The sequence below is a fragment of the Astatotilapia calliptera genome, chromosome 16, assembly GCF_964374335.1.
Source record: "Astatotilapia calliptera chromosome 16, fAstCal68.1, whole genome shotgun sequence".
NCBI classification, from domain to species: domain Eukaryota; kingdom Metazoa; phylum Chordata; class Actinopteri; order Cichliformes; family Cichlidae; genus Astatotilapia; species Astatotilapia calliptera.
Genome location: NC_137437.1, coordinates 2,462,292 through 2,475,690, shown reverse-complemented (window position 1 = coordinate 2,475,690; position 13,399 = coordinate 2,462,292). Strand labels below are relative to the sequence as shown.

Genomic DNA, 13,399 nt, shown 5'->3' with positions numbered 1-13,399 from the left:
AAAGCTGGTGGTTCAAACACTAGCTGCTTCAGTCTGTATGCCAAATATCTTTGGTCAAGATAACACCCCCGAGTTGCTCTCCAGTACAACAATCGAAGTATGAATAAGTGTGAATATTACAGACAAAGCTGTCATGCAGAGAAAGCATTGAAAAACAGCTTGAATGGGTGGGAGATCATTTAGTATACAAGACCATCACCATATGAGATGCTTACAGCCAAAAAGACCACTACTACACTTCTTCACTCAAATTCCCTCCATCAAATACACAGGTACACCTTCAGACACATGCAATGCATTTCTCACACGCATGCACATGTTCAGCAGGGACCACACACAATCCTGGTGTTAAAAATGTTAGCTACGGTCTGCACTGAGCTTAATTCCCAAAATTCCTCTCAGTTGTAACTTGAACTCCTGGGATGAATGCAGCCACTGTCTTTACATATCTCTCTCTGTCTGAGTCTGTACTTATAGACACATTATGACACCTCAGAACTTCAGGACTTGCCAAACTATTGATCGTTACCCAACCTCCATATGCTACTATTAATATTCAACAGTTCTTCATCCCAGTTTATCACACTTCGGTTAGCCCCACCGAAACTTCCTTACATCGCAGCTTAGCTAATGTGGGGGCCTTAAGTTATGGACTTACATGCCAACCCAATCCAGGCCCTGCCAGATGACATTGGTGGTTCTGTCACTTGGTGTTCACTCTCTCTGCGTTAGAGTATCACTTCCTGCTACTGTTCCAACACACAGTGGTGTTTTTGTGTAGCAGTTTAATTAAAAACTTATAGATAACTTCTTATTTCATAGTGTAATCTTCACATGCTTCATCTGAAGCACAATCTCTGCATGTTCTCTCGCTAATTTATGGTCACAGTTTTCACTTACTGTGTCTTTAGGGTTTCACTAGCTTAACTTAGCTCGTAGCCAACTCGCTAGCAGCATGGCCTCTTCACCTGTCCCTCCTGCACTTTCCTGCTCATTGTGTCAGATGCAGTTGCTCCTCAGCCTCCCTTAGCAGTAATGATACTTGTAACAAATGTAGCCTATTTGCGGCTCTGGAGTCCTGGGCTCCAGGTCCTCATCCACACTCACCCTCAGCACAGGTGCCCCCCAGGGATGTGTGCTCAGCCCCCTGCTGTACACCCTGTTCACCCACCACTGTACAGCAACACACAGCTGCAACACCATCATCAAATTTGCAGATGACACCACCATTATCGGCTGCATTTCTGATGGAGATGAGATGACATACAGGGCAGAGGTGAGAGCCCTGACATCATGGTGCCGCAACAACAGCCTGCTGCTTAACGTCAGCAAAACCAAGGAGCTCCTCGTGGATTACAGGAGACTGCAGAGAGGAGGCCACACCCCCATCCACATCAAAGGGGCAGAGGTGGAGAGAGTCATCTGCTTCAGATTCCTGGACATCAACATCAGTGAGGATCTGAGCAACAGTGTGAAGAGTAGCGGGCTCTTCAACCGACAGGCTCCCCACCACGAAGGTCATGGAAAGACACTGTACACTGTGTAAAGCAAACACACATCACCCGACAGTAAGTGGAGATCAAGCAACCAGTGATTTCACATCTGTACAGCTTTTTTATATATAAGCTGTGGGGCATAACCAGGCAAGTCGGAGTGTGTTGAAGAAGTGTCCACACGCCCTGGCAAACAGGGATCATTCCTCATAAATAGGGAATATGTAACAGAAGGTATTTTTTCTCCTTAAACAGCAGCCAGGATCCAGGTGAGTTAATTATCACAGGTATGCTAGACTGAAAGGCAGGAAGCAGAGGGAGACCCACCCCTGCCACAGAAGATGTGGGTAATCCGCACACATATCCACACCTCCACACACAGACAGAGGAAGGAGAGGAGAGAAAGATGGATACGATGAGCCTGCACAGGAAGACTGACCACGATGTCTCAGCCCGGTTTTGCTTTCAAATCTGACTTTTTAGCAACAAAATGTTGTGTTCTGGACATAATGACAGAAGTAAGAGAAAATCATTAATGAAATTATAAATGAGATTGATGCAACTGGCCAAAAAATTGTAAAATGGAATAATTCTCCATGGGTTCTTTCACTATAAGTAACCGTTTTGATTATGTGTGCTACACGTCTAGTCGCGTGACCCTTTCCTTAGTATAACAATATTTATTAGTGCAGTGTTCAAGAACTTGTTTTGTGGCCAGTGCTCAGGGTCATTATAAAAATTGAGTTGACTTTTTAATGTTGTAAATCAGTTAAACTGAGAAATAGGCTACATTTGTTACAAGTATCTGCCCCAGGGCAGCTGTGGCTACAACTGTAGCTGCCTCCACCAGTGTGTGAATGTGAGAGTGAATGAATAGTGGAATTGTAAAGCGCTTTGAGGGGTCCCAAAAAGCGCTATATAAATGCAATCCATTATTATTATTATTATTAAATATTGAGTGCATTTCTACTTATTTATGAATATGCACAATTATAGTAAACAAGTCACCTATCTTCCTTAAATTATGTTTAATTATTAAATTGTATATTCTTCCATATTGTTGCATCAGAGTATGCATCATATAATATTTATGTATACTCTCAATTTTGGTTCCAGGACAGGACTGAGAATTGAAAATTGCAGTGAGATTAAAATCTAGAACAAATAAAATTTCATTGCTAATTGCTGTATTGTGATACATTGTTGTTATTATTTAGTCGATCTTCCAGTAAATAAAATATGCTATTCATGTGTAAATCACATAATTGTTTTTTCAGGATACATTGTTGATGTCAGATTTAGGCTTTCTCTGAGAACCTGCATTTGATATTATTTTTTAATGATTCATCTAATTATCTTTGCAAATTATGACATGCAGATGTATTTTTGACTTTCTGTTGCACAATAACTGATGCAAAAATAGGCTTGAAGACTTGCCAAAAAGTTTGTAAATATGAATTTTTATGGTTCAATTTCTAATCTGTCTAGTGTGTTTATTGACTGAGAGCCAATACCAAAAGTCTTCTGAAATGATAAAGAACACATTAACATTGTATTTTATTACTATTGTTATTTATTATTAATATTAGTAGTAGTATTAATATTAGTGTTATTATTTTTGATGTTGTGTCCTTGGGCAAGACACTTCACCCGTTGCCTACTGGTGGTGGTCAGAGGGCCCGGTGGTGCCAGTGTCCGGCAGCCTCGCCTCTGTCAGTGCGCCCCAGGGTGGCTGTGGCTACAATGTAGCTGCCATCACCAGTGTGTGAATGTGTGGGTGGATGACTGGATATGTAAAGCGCTTTGGGGTCCTTAGGGATGAGTGAAGCGCTATACAAATACCGACCATTTACCATTTTGTTTTTTAGTTTTTTTAGTTTGTGTACATCTGTGTTATGTCATTAAAAAACAGCATTAATAAATTCCTGGGGTAAAATCTTCCAAAGTGTAATGTAGTCCTTGTTTGCTCAGACACATACGCAGTAAGCACTGCTGCCATTTTGTTTGGCAATTGTTGATAACAGCGATTGCAAACAGAGGATTCGGGGAAATGTCAGCGTTGTCATTTTTACTACTTCTTTAACCTTTTACAGCAGATGTTCAGAAGATGCCGAGGACTTTTACCGCTCTGCTCAGAAAACGAAATGCTGGTGTGTTTTGGTATTCTGTTCTGTTACTGTGTGAGAGCTGAGAGTGTCTTGTGGATTACATGGCTGAATTTCCAGTCTTGTGTAATTAAAGATTACAGAAATGACCAGACAAATGCATGCGCTTATGCTTCCTGACCCTCACTGTTATGTGGCCACAATATGTTTTTTAATAATATAGACTGTCATGAAAAACAATGTCAAGTGATAGATGGTGCACTGGGGGAAGAATATTATGCATATAATCAATTGTAATTTAAAGGCAACACTGTCAGTGAACTGATATGTGTGTTGAGACATTTGTTCACAAACTGAAGCATTTAGCAACCACTGCACAAACTACTGAAATAATACTTTTGAGACTTTCTTTGGTTTGAACCTCATTTGCCTGCTGGCTTAACTCAATTGGCATCACTGCAGCATGGGGTGGGGATATGAAGAGATCCAAGTTCAGACCCTTGAATGGCAGTTATATTTGAGGAGCTGCAGAAGGAAACCATGTAAATACACTGTTTGTATGCTATATTTGGGAACAAACAGACCCTGGGAGGAGGTGGGCCGGCTAGCTTTGATGGCTGGCTGGTAGCTTAAAAGTTTTAAGCTTTTAGGGCCCGAGCACTAAAAGTGTGAAGGCCCTATTACAAGTGATCTGTTTAATATCATCTTCAATCTCCTTTTTGAAGGCCTTAGCATGCTCAAACACTAATGAAGTATTGAATTTTGCACATGCATCGGGTCCAGTGAATACTTTTTGAACTCCTCAGGATGTTAATGGATCATTTATCAGATTCATATTTTGACGTGGGCAACATTAAACTGCTGAGCTTTTGAGTTTTCGTTGAAGAGTTGGTTTGTGGGGGAATTTTGATCATTTGCTGTGAAATTTTAATTGGCTGACATATTTTGTCCAGTCTGAACCAAAGGTCTCACATGTCATCAGGCTCCGCCCCCAAATACATATTAACTGCAATATTGTACAGTGTTCACAGCGCCACCTAGTGGGAACAGGAAATGTAATGTTTTACACTTTGGGGGTACAGTTTCAAGGCAGCTGACCTCAGCAACCTCAAATTTCGAGTTGGTCTTACACTACAAGGAAAACTGAGTTTTCATCTAAGCGTGTAACCTTGGCAACATTGCGAATTTTTATGTTTTGCCATGAGGCACGAAATTGCTATAACTCTACGACACCTTGTCCAGTTTCTCCCAAACTTTAAAGGCATGACGAGAGTCAGACTCTGAACAGCTTATGTTCATTGTAAGCAAAAGCTACAGCGCCACCTAGTTGTAAGGAAATGTGATGTTTTATACTTCGATGTACTGCTCCTCCCAGGTTGACCCCATACACCTCAAAAGCTGTCTGAATAAACATCAGAAATTGATGATGCTTCAGTGTGAAAATGTGAGCTTTCATTTAACGGCGCACCCATGTAGAATAGCGATTCGCCATCATCAGGAAGTAGTTTTCACAGAGCTTGGAAAGCTTGAAAAGTCGTCAAACCTGGCAGACTCTCAAATGTGATGAAGGCTTTCCTGTTTTCTAGCCCTTTTCATTGAATATTGCAAAATGGCTCCACAATGCCACCTATGAAATTTTAAAGGAGTCCCTGCACTTTTTCATCTATGCGTTTGAAACTTGGCATCCTAATGTCAGATATCAAGATATACAATAAAAGTCTCATCCTCAACCCAACAGGAAGTCTGCCATTTTGAATTTAATGTGTAATTTTGGCCACATTTTCTGCTAATTTCAGGCCTCATACCTTAACAAACACTGAGGGATTTCATGAGCTCAACACGATCTTCACTTAATGGATCCTAAAGAGTTTTCATGAAAACTAAATGGCATAGCAACACTCCGAGTTTTGATCAATCACCGTGAAGCACGAAACTGTTGTAACTCAAAGACACAATACTCAGTCTCTACCAAACTTCACAGGTGTGATGAGAGTCCAGCCCTAACACACACACAAAGAAACACAGCACAATCATACAAAAGACACAAGTGAAGTTGTGCTGATAATTCAGTTACACGATGACAACATGTTTAAATGTCTTTCTTTTGGTTTTGTTGTCTTTGCTCTTTGGTTAGTGTTAGGCATCAACACCATGTTTAGAGAAAGATGATGAGCTGGTTAACAAACATGCCACTGTAACAAACCACCATTTCTGGTTAAGTCTAAGGCCTGTCACGGATCTGTGGGAAATAAATATGTGGATTTCAGTTCTACTGGATTCAAATTCTTACTGCCAAAGTACAGTTTGTGTCCATGTATGCAACAAAGACACCTTTTCATTCCAGCTTCATTAATTTCCAGACGGCCAGAATACACCAGAGTACACAGAGGAATTGTGTGAAATATAAGAAAAGCATCTTTCGTCATATCTCATTGTTTATCAGTTTGTTTCTAATAACTTTATATCGTTGTTTTCTGTTCCTTTTACCAAATCATTTACTGAGTTGCTTTTTGCCATAGGCCGTTTAAAATAACACTGCACAGTGACCGGGGGGGCACACACAGCTTTCTTCTTGTACTCTGTGTTTTGCCATTTTAAGAAAGTGTGTTTAGGTGTTTGGTTGTTTTTTTAAACACAATGTGCAAAATTAACTGTAACCTTCCTAAAATAATAATCATAACATAAATAAATTTAGATATTGTTGTGTTGGTTTACAGATTATCTGTTCTAGTCCTTCTTTGTTGAATATATCGGCTTATTGCTGGTAAATGTTCTATCTTATCACAGAATATAACCCAACATTTCACTCGCCCCTGTCTGTGTGAAACAATCTCGAGTATCAGAGGTGAGCAGTCAACATGTGACATTTAATGACTGAGTAATCCTTATCGAACAAATTCTTCCTGGCAGATGGGCACACACATGCACACATACATCTAAAATCCAACAGTTAATCCATGTATGAGTTATGGATCTTAGCACGCACACACACACACACACACACACACACACACACACACACACACACACACGCACACACAGAGTGTTCAGTAACAGTGTGGGAGGCCTGTACAACTCAATGCCACTTTTGTTACTCACCCATGATAAAACAACCGTGGCCATTTGTGCCACAACTGTTTTGCTGGCTCTCACAGTTCACTTGTTGACAGACTGTAGACAGAGAGAGACATGCAGAGTTCAAGTCTGCACACCACTGTGTATGTTTGTGTTGAGACACATACATAAAGCCTTTGCATGTGTGTTGGTATAACCGTGTGGGGGATTTTTCCCCAAATTTTAATGTGAAGATTTTGAATTTCAGCACAAAAAATGTTGGCCATGAATTGCATTCCTGTAAATTCAAATAAATTAGACACCATGGTAATCCACGTGTGTTCAAATTTAATGTATCACTTGTTAACACCTTTTCTTTTCTTCAGTCACTTCCTCAAGAAAGTTTTTTGTTTACTAAGAAGGTTTTAAATTTGATCATTTTATGACTTGAAATGTAATTAAGTTCTTTAATTACCATGGGATCATAGCAGGTGTTTACATCAATCTGCTGATTTGGAATTTTCCATTTTTTTGAAGTTTTGGGTTTGCTGTGTGCACTTTTTATTCTAAGAAATGAGGACTTTCAATTTTTTTTGCTGCTCACAGAGCAGATTATCAAAGATTCCTACTGTTCTATTCAAGAAAAGTTATTATTATTATTATTATTATTATTATTATTATTATTATTATTAACAACAACAACAATAATAATAATGATGATGATGATGATGATGATGATGATAGTAACAACAACAGTACTAATAATATACATTCATAAAGTTCTATATCAGCAGGGAGTCTTTCTTTATTACCTTCATTTGCATGTAAATGAAAGCTGTTCCTGTAGCCGCAGGACCAGCTGTTTGGTTGCACTCTTCAGTCACTGCATCTTTACCAGTCTCCCTCACACACACACACACACACACACACACACACACACACACACACACACACACACACACACACACACACACACACACACACACACACACACAGGTATAGATATTCCAAAGGCCTGTATAAGAATCATAACAAATCCCCTCCTCTTCCTCTGAGGCTGGCAGCAGCAACAGCAGAAGAGTGGAAGAAAACAGGTACAGGCAGAGGGCCATACAACTTGTCACAACATCTACGTTTGATTTTGACAAATTGATCTCAGCCTGCTGTTACCCTCTGCTTTCTTTCTTTTTTTTCTTTTATAAGGAGTAAGGAGTGCTTTCATTGGACAGGCTCTGCAAGAGGCAACCATAGGTTAACTATGAAGCTCCAGATGACAGATGACCTCCAGGCTACAGGAAATAACTGGTTTCCTCTCCAAGATACTCATTCTGTTTAATTTAGTCCAAACTAATTACACAGTGGACTTCTATCAGTAGCTGATAACGCAGATCTAAGGTGTTTATGTTTATATATTTCTCTAAGGTCTAACAAAGCCCCCTTTCCTCCAAACAAAAAGGGATTATGGTTCATTTTACTTGTCAGATTAACCGGAGGTCATTTATCTGTTCTACTTAGCTGATAGAATGAAGAACACATTTCTTTGGATGAAAACAATAGCTGGATGGAGAGTGAAGAAAGAGATTATGCCGGCCGAAGGTTACATTTATTTATTTTAAACAAACACTTTTTATCTTGTGAAAGAAATCATCTGGAGCGATAGTCTGTAAATGTAGCTTGTATAAAAACGAGAAAACTTTACAGTTTCTTTATTTCGTGATTTTTAAATATACTCCAAAAATAATACAAGAAAGAATTTATCTAAAAACAAACCAAACCAAAGATTATTCGAGTGTTTTTGGTTTTACATGGATTGTATTTAGTAAAACCCGATCAGGCTGCTCAAATGATAAAGAAACGCACCAACTAATTAAATGTAGGGAATATGAATTGAAATGTTCATTTTCTTTTATAATTTTTAACCATTTGCATGAAAAAAAAAAATCAGATACGCCCTCCCTCTCTCACCTGCTTGATTTGTGCCTTTCTGTGTTATTTTAGTGTTGCTTGTAGGCCGTGCCTTGACCTGTCGATTTGCTGGTTGTCTCTCGGAGACACACACACAGGCGGACTCACACTGCGTTTACCTTCAGCACCTTGGTATTTTTGTTTAAGGCTGTGCAGAGAGCCGGCTGATGAAATGGGTGATCACAGAAAGACGGAGAGGCAATTTCATGCTCTGTAACGCTTTGAACGGCGTGATAGCGATGCGTCTTGCAGTGTAAATTCACCTCCTTTCCAAAGACCTATGAATATGGATTCAGTTGTCCCCACTCACTTGAACCAATGAGCTGCGACGTCCCCTTACCCCCAGCTTCTCCGCAGACAGCCTCACCTCCATTTTATTTTATTAATTGAATATTCAGTTACACACACACACACACACACACACACACACACACACACACACACACACACACACACACACACACACACACTCACAACTGGGTCAGTTCCAATATAAAAGTGTTTATTTGAAATTGTACATAATGTATTTCAAGATGTATTTCAAATAGTGCGATGCTGTTTGCCGAGTGTCTCAGGCCGCTTTGCACCAGAGGAAATGACGCACAGAAGCGCTGTAGTAATCCTTGGGTCCGTTTAAGAGACATTAAGCTCAGAAAACACAATTACACAATTTCGACTAAGAAACCGCTGCAGGTGCACACACACACGGAAATGCAGTACAGCTCACACGTTCATTTGATTTGATTTTAAATTTCTTTGTTCGTTTGTTTATTTCTTTTTATTGATCGGCCGATTAGATAAAAGAAGTGGCACAAAAACAGAGAGTGTGGCAAAGCTGCAGATGTTGTGTTTGTGTGAAGGCGTTGTTGTTTCAGTTTTAGCGTGTATGTCTGAAAGTGAAAAGGACCACAACACGTTTTATGTGCTGCTGTACCAATAAAATATTAACAAAATATTAACGATGGGCTTTTATCGAGGCTTTCTCTCAGCAATTACAATTTTAAGTTATTATTTATAATACTGTTTTTATATTTTCCGTGTGGTTTCTCAAAGGGCATCATACAGAATCCTCTATTTAGATCAGATCCCACATGTGTTTTCACTGTAACAGATTGCATGAGACGTTCCTAACAAATTCAAAGGGATTTCTTGTGTCTTTTGAAATGACAGAACCACGTTGTTCACATTTGGTACTCAAACTGTGTGTTGAACCTTATTCAAACTGACCGCAGGATTAGTAAAGTACTCGTATGGCTGTTGGAAGTGGTCAGCAGCGCGTTCCAGAACGAAAGCAACTACCATTAGTAAAGTAAAAATGCCCCAGAACATCAGCTGGTGTGCGCCTGTTATGGCTGTGAGGAGGAATGGATGGGTGAGGGTACACTTCAGTCTAACATCAAGGGTGCTGCTGCTTATTAACGTTTCTGAAAGTGTCTATTTCTCAATAAAATCTTTGGTTTGGCGGTGGCAGGTCAGTCTGCTCGAATCTTCTGCTCTAGAGTCACTTCTGAAGAGGAGGAGACGAGGAAGAGGACACTAGCTCGGTCCCCCATCCTCCACGTTAAATTAGATATTATTATTTACAATGTACAGCGTGAGTGTAAGCAGGAAGTCGTGTTCATCAGTCGCTGTCCTCCTTGTCCTCCTGGATGGTGGTGGTGGAATGGTTGTAAAGTCCCTGCGCCATCAGCTGAAGGGCCAGCCCGTTCTTGAAGCCACTGGCCTTTTTGATCTTGGCCCTTTTGTTCTGAAACCATATTTTGATCTGGGACTCGTTGAGGTTGAGCTCCTGGGCCAGAGACTGGCGCCGCTGCTCCGTGATGTAGCGATTCACTTGGAACTCTGTCTTCAGTCTCTGCAGCTGCTCGGCCGTGAAGGCCGTGCGTGGCCGTTTGTCCTCTTTGCCGCTTTTTGACTTTTTCAGTTTCCGTGTCCTTGGGCCTGCAGTAGGGGCGAAAGAAGAGAGCGGAAACATAAATATGCAGCGTGCGCAAAACAACAGCGCGCTAACAAAGCTGGAGTTTTAAGTAATCCAGCCTGCAAGCTATGGATACATGACAGATACTACTACTAATAATAATAGTTATTATTATTATTATTATTATTATTATTATTATTATTATTATTATTATTTCTTTATTTAATTTACAGAATAACGTTATGCGGCACGTGTCTGTGTGGTGGTGTCTTCAGAGTATCAGCGCGTTTACACACTCCTGATTACTGCCTACACGGATGACTACAGCAGCCTGAGCCCCTGTCTGACATCATTGCGAACACACGTACGTTTAGGTGTTTTTCACACAATAATCTGTCATCTAAATATTCGACAATAAGATTTCCTTTCTTTTTTTTTACTGTTTTAGAATATCCGGCCGCCCAGATCATGGTGTGCATAGAACAGCACGCGTTTACTGCTTTTTCTCTTTTTCTTTTTAAACGACAAAAACAAATAATGCCAGTTGGAACAGAAAGCTTCAGTTCACACTGAACAAAGTTAAATTCATTAACAAGATGCCGCACAAAGACTATGGTTTGAACAATCCTCTGGTGTAGTGACTGGTGTACGATTGACTTTTTAAAATATTAATAAATGTCTTTACTTGTTTGGCTTTGAAATACTGAAGTCCACGTCACAAATAATATGGCTCACACACACACACACACACACACACACACACACACACACACACACACACACACACACACACACACACACACACACACACACACACACACACGCAAATATATATTAATGAACGTGCACGTGTCTTCTAGCTATTTACATCTGCATAGTTTCTTTAGCAAAAATTTAAGCACGCGCTTATAAATTCAAAATGTCCTCTGTAAAGACGAACAGGCTGTAAGACTTTATTTACCTTCAGTTCCTTTGTGTTTTATTCCACCTTACTGATGGCAGCTCACACACCGGGTCACAGGAGCTATTACACGCCATCACCGGTTTTTGTGGAAAGACAATATCTCCTGGAATCAGCCAAAGTGTCAAATATGTTCCGTTGTCAGCTACACAATTCTAATCCTCCAGGATCAACGCTGAGCGACTGCTTATGGAAATCTAACAAGACTAAATACCGTTTATGACTAAAACGGGGAGAAGTTTTTACAGGCCGCACGAGCACTGGTTGTGCTTTTTGATGCGCGTGAATTTAAATTAAAATAGCTTTTAGGAGTATTTATTTAATCATTTTTTCATTTTGCAAGTGAAACTTTAAACAAACAGAAATTCACAGAAAACCTCCACGTCAAACACACCAAAGTGTTACAGATGTGTAGTGAACAATTTTATATTTTCATCCCAAAATATATAAATGTAAAATATATATTATTTTTGAACCGAAATAAATAAATACATGAACCAGCATTTTAAACTGTTTTCTGTCTTTATCGAGTTTTTTTTATTATTGTGGTGCTGCGTCGAGCGGCATGAAATCCTGAGACGATTTAAAAATAAATCAAAGCGGCAATACAAACATTATAATAACATATATCCAGTATTGTATTGCTAACCAATAAACGATTTGGTTTGATATTAGACTTGAGTCGAGTCAGTGCAGCTTCATTTTTTGAGAACATTTAAACGAAGGTCTGAAAATGTTCTAAAACTTTATTTCGTGCTTTACTTTATTAGAAAAATTGTTCTTCGTTTGTTGCATGGAAACTGTTGAATATTAACGTTTAAAAAAAGTCTTGATGAATAAAATGTTAAGTGAGTTTAGGGTGGAAATAATCCTCAGTTATGCACGGTCACAGTTGCATTTCTTCACGAATCTACTGCCTTACCAGATGAGGGCCTGTCCGAGTATCGGGTGCAGTAAACCCAGGCAGGCCAGAGCAGTGGCTGCGTCTCCGGTGTGGGCGCCGCGGTGCCGTTCAGCACCACCAGCGAAGACGAGGTATTTTCCCCGGTCCCAGTGCCAGTTCTCCCCTCTGCTTTTACGCCATGGCCGTTACCGGTAGAGGGAGCGGCTGCGGCTCCTCCGCCGCTAACGTTGCTTTTTTTGGGACTTGCCAAAGAAGCGGAGGAGGCAGAGGACGAACTACTGTCAGTACTGCAGTTGGAGTCCTGGCACGGCGTCCCTGGAAGACTCGGCCTGCTGATCGCCGGGTGGACGCGCTCCCGACCGGATGTCTGCGCCCTCTCCCGCAGGCCAAGGCCGTGCTCCTTCTTGCAGCCAAAGTCCGGTCTCAAAATGTTGTCAATGAAAAAGTTGGTGGTTCTGTGGGCCTGTTGGGCGACCTGTAGAGGCAATATAGGCGGGGAGGGCAGGCTGGGAGACGGGGAAACGCTCTCCCCCTCGCTGTTATCCGAGCTGTTAAGATCCCGCTGCTCCTCCATCGGTGCTTCTCTGAAGAACCTGGTTTCTGTTCTCTTAATCCACTTCCACTGCGTGAGTTTATTTTGTATCCAAATTATGACTACGGGAAGCACTAAAACATAGTTATTTTCTCACCGGAATGGTGCTGGTTGTTGTCATTATTCGGAAACTGTGGGCATCCTCCCTGCGCAAAGGCGCTCCAGAGGGTCATGGTCGTTGATTTACTATAAGACTGACTGTGGTCGCTGTTGCACACTACTCCCACACACCCAGAGCTTTTCACCGCTGTGTGACACTCTTCACAAAGTCCACACACACACACACACACACACACACACACACACACACACACACACACACACACACACACACACACACACACACACACACACACAACTAGAGGCGCATGAAACGTATCGGGCCAATCACCGACCGGGACACTTTG

At 40.8% G+C, this 13,399-nt stretch overlaps 1 protein-coding gene across 1 annotated transcript; it reads right to left on the bottom strand.

The window, feature by feature from the left end:
- Window positions 1-9,098: 9,098 nt before the first annotated feature.
- en1a (engrailed homeobox 1a) lies at window positions 9,099-13,182 on the bottom strand. Its single transcript, XM_026144948.2, has 2 exons — window positions 12,419-13,182; window positions 9,099-10,558 (listed from the first exon to the last, which is right to left on the bottom strand). The coding sequence occupies exons 1-2, from the start codon at window positions 12,972-12,974 to the stop codon at window positions 10,239-10,241; spliced, it is 876 nt and encodes a 291-aa protein (XP_026000733.1). The 5' UTR covers window positions 12,975-13,182; the 3' UTR covers window positions 9,099-10,238.
- Window positions 13,183-13,399: the final 217 nt, after the last annotated feature.

What these genes read in the sequence shown, in the direction of transcription:
- en1a (XM_026144948.2), bottom strand. Translation starts at nt 12,974, where the DNA reads ATGGAGGAGCAGCGGGATCTTAACAGCTCGGATAACAGCGAGGGGGAG. An exon ending in CTCGGACAGGCCCTCATCTG is followed by an intron (nt 10,559 to 12,418) that starts GTAAGGCAGTAG and finishes CCCCTACTGCAG; the next exon opens with GCCCAAGGACACGGAAACTG.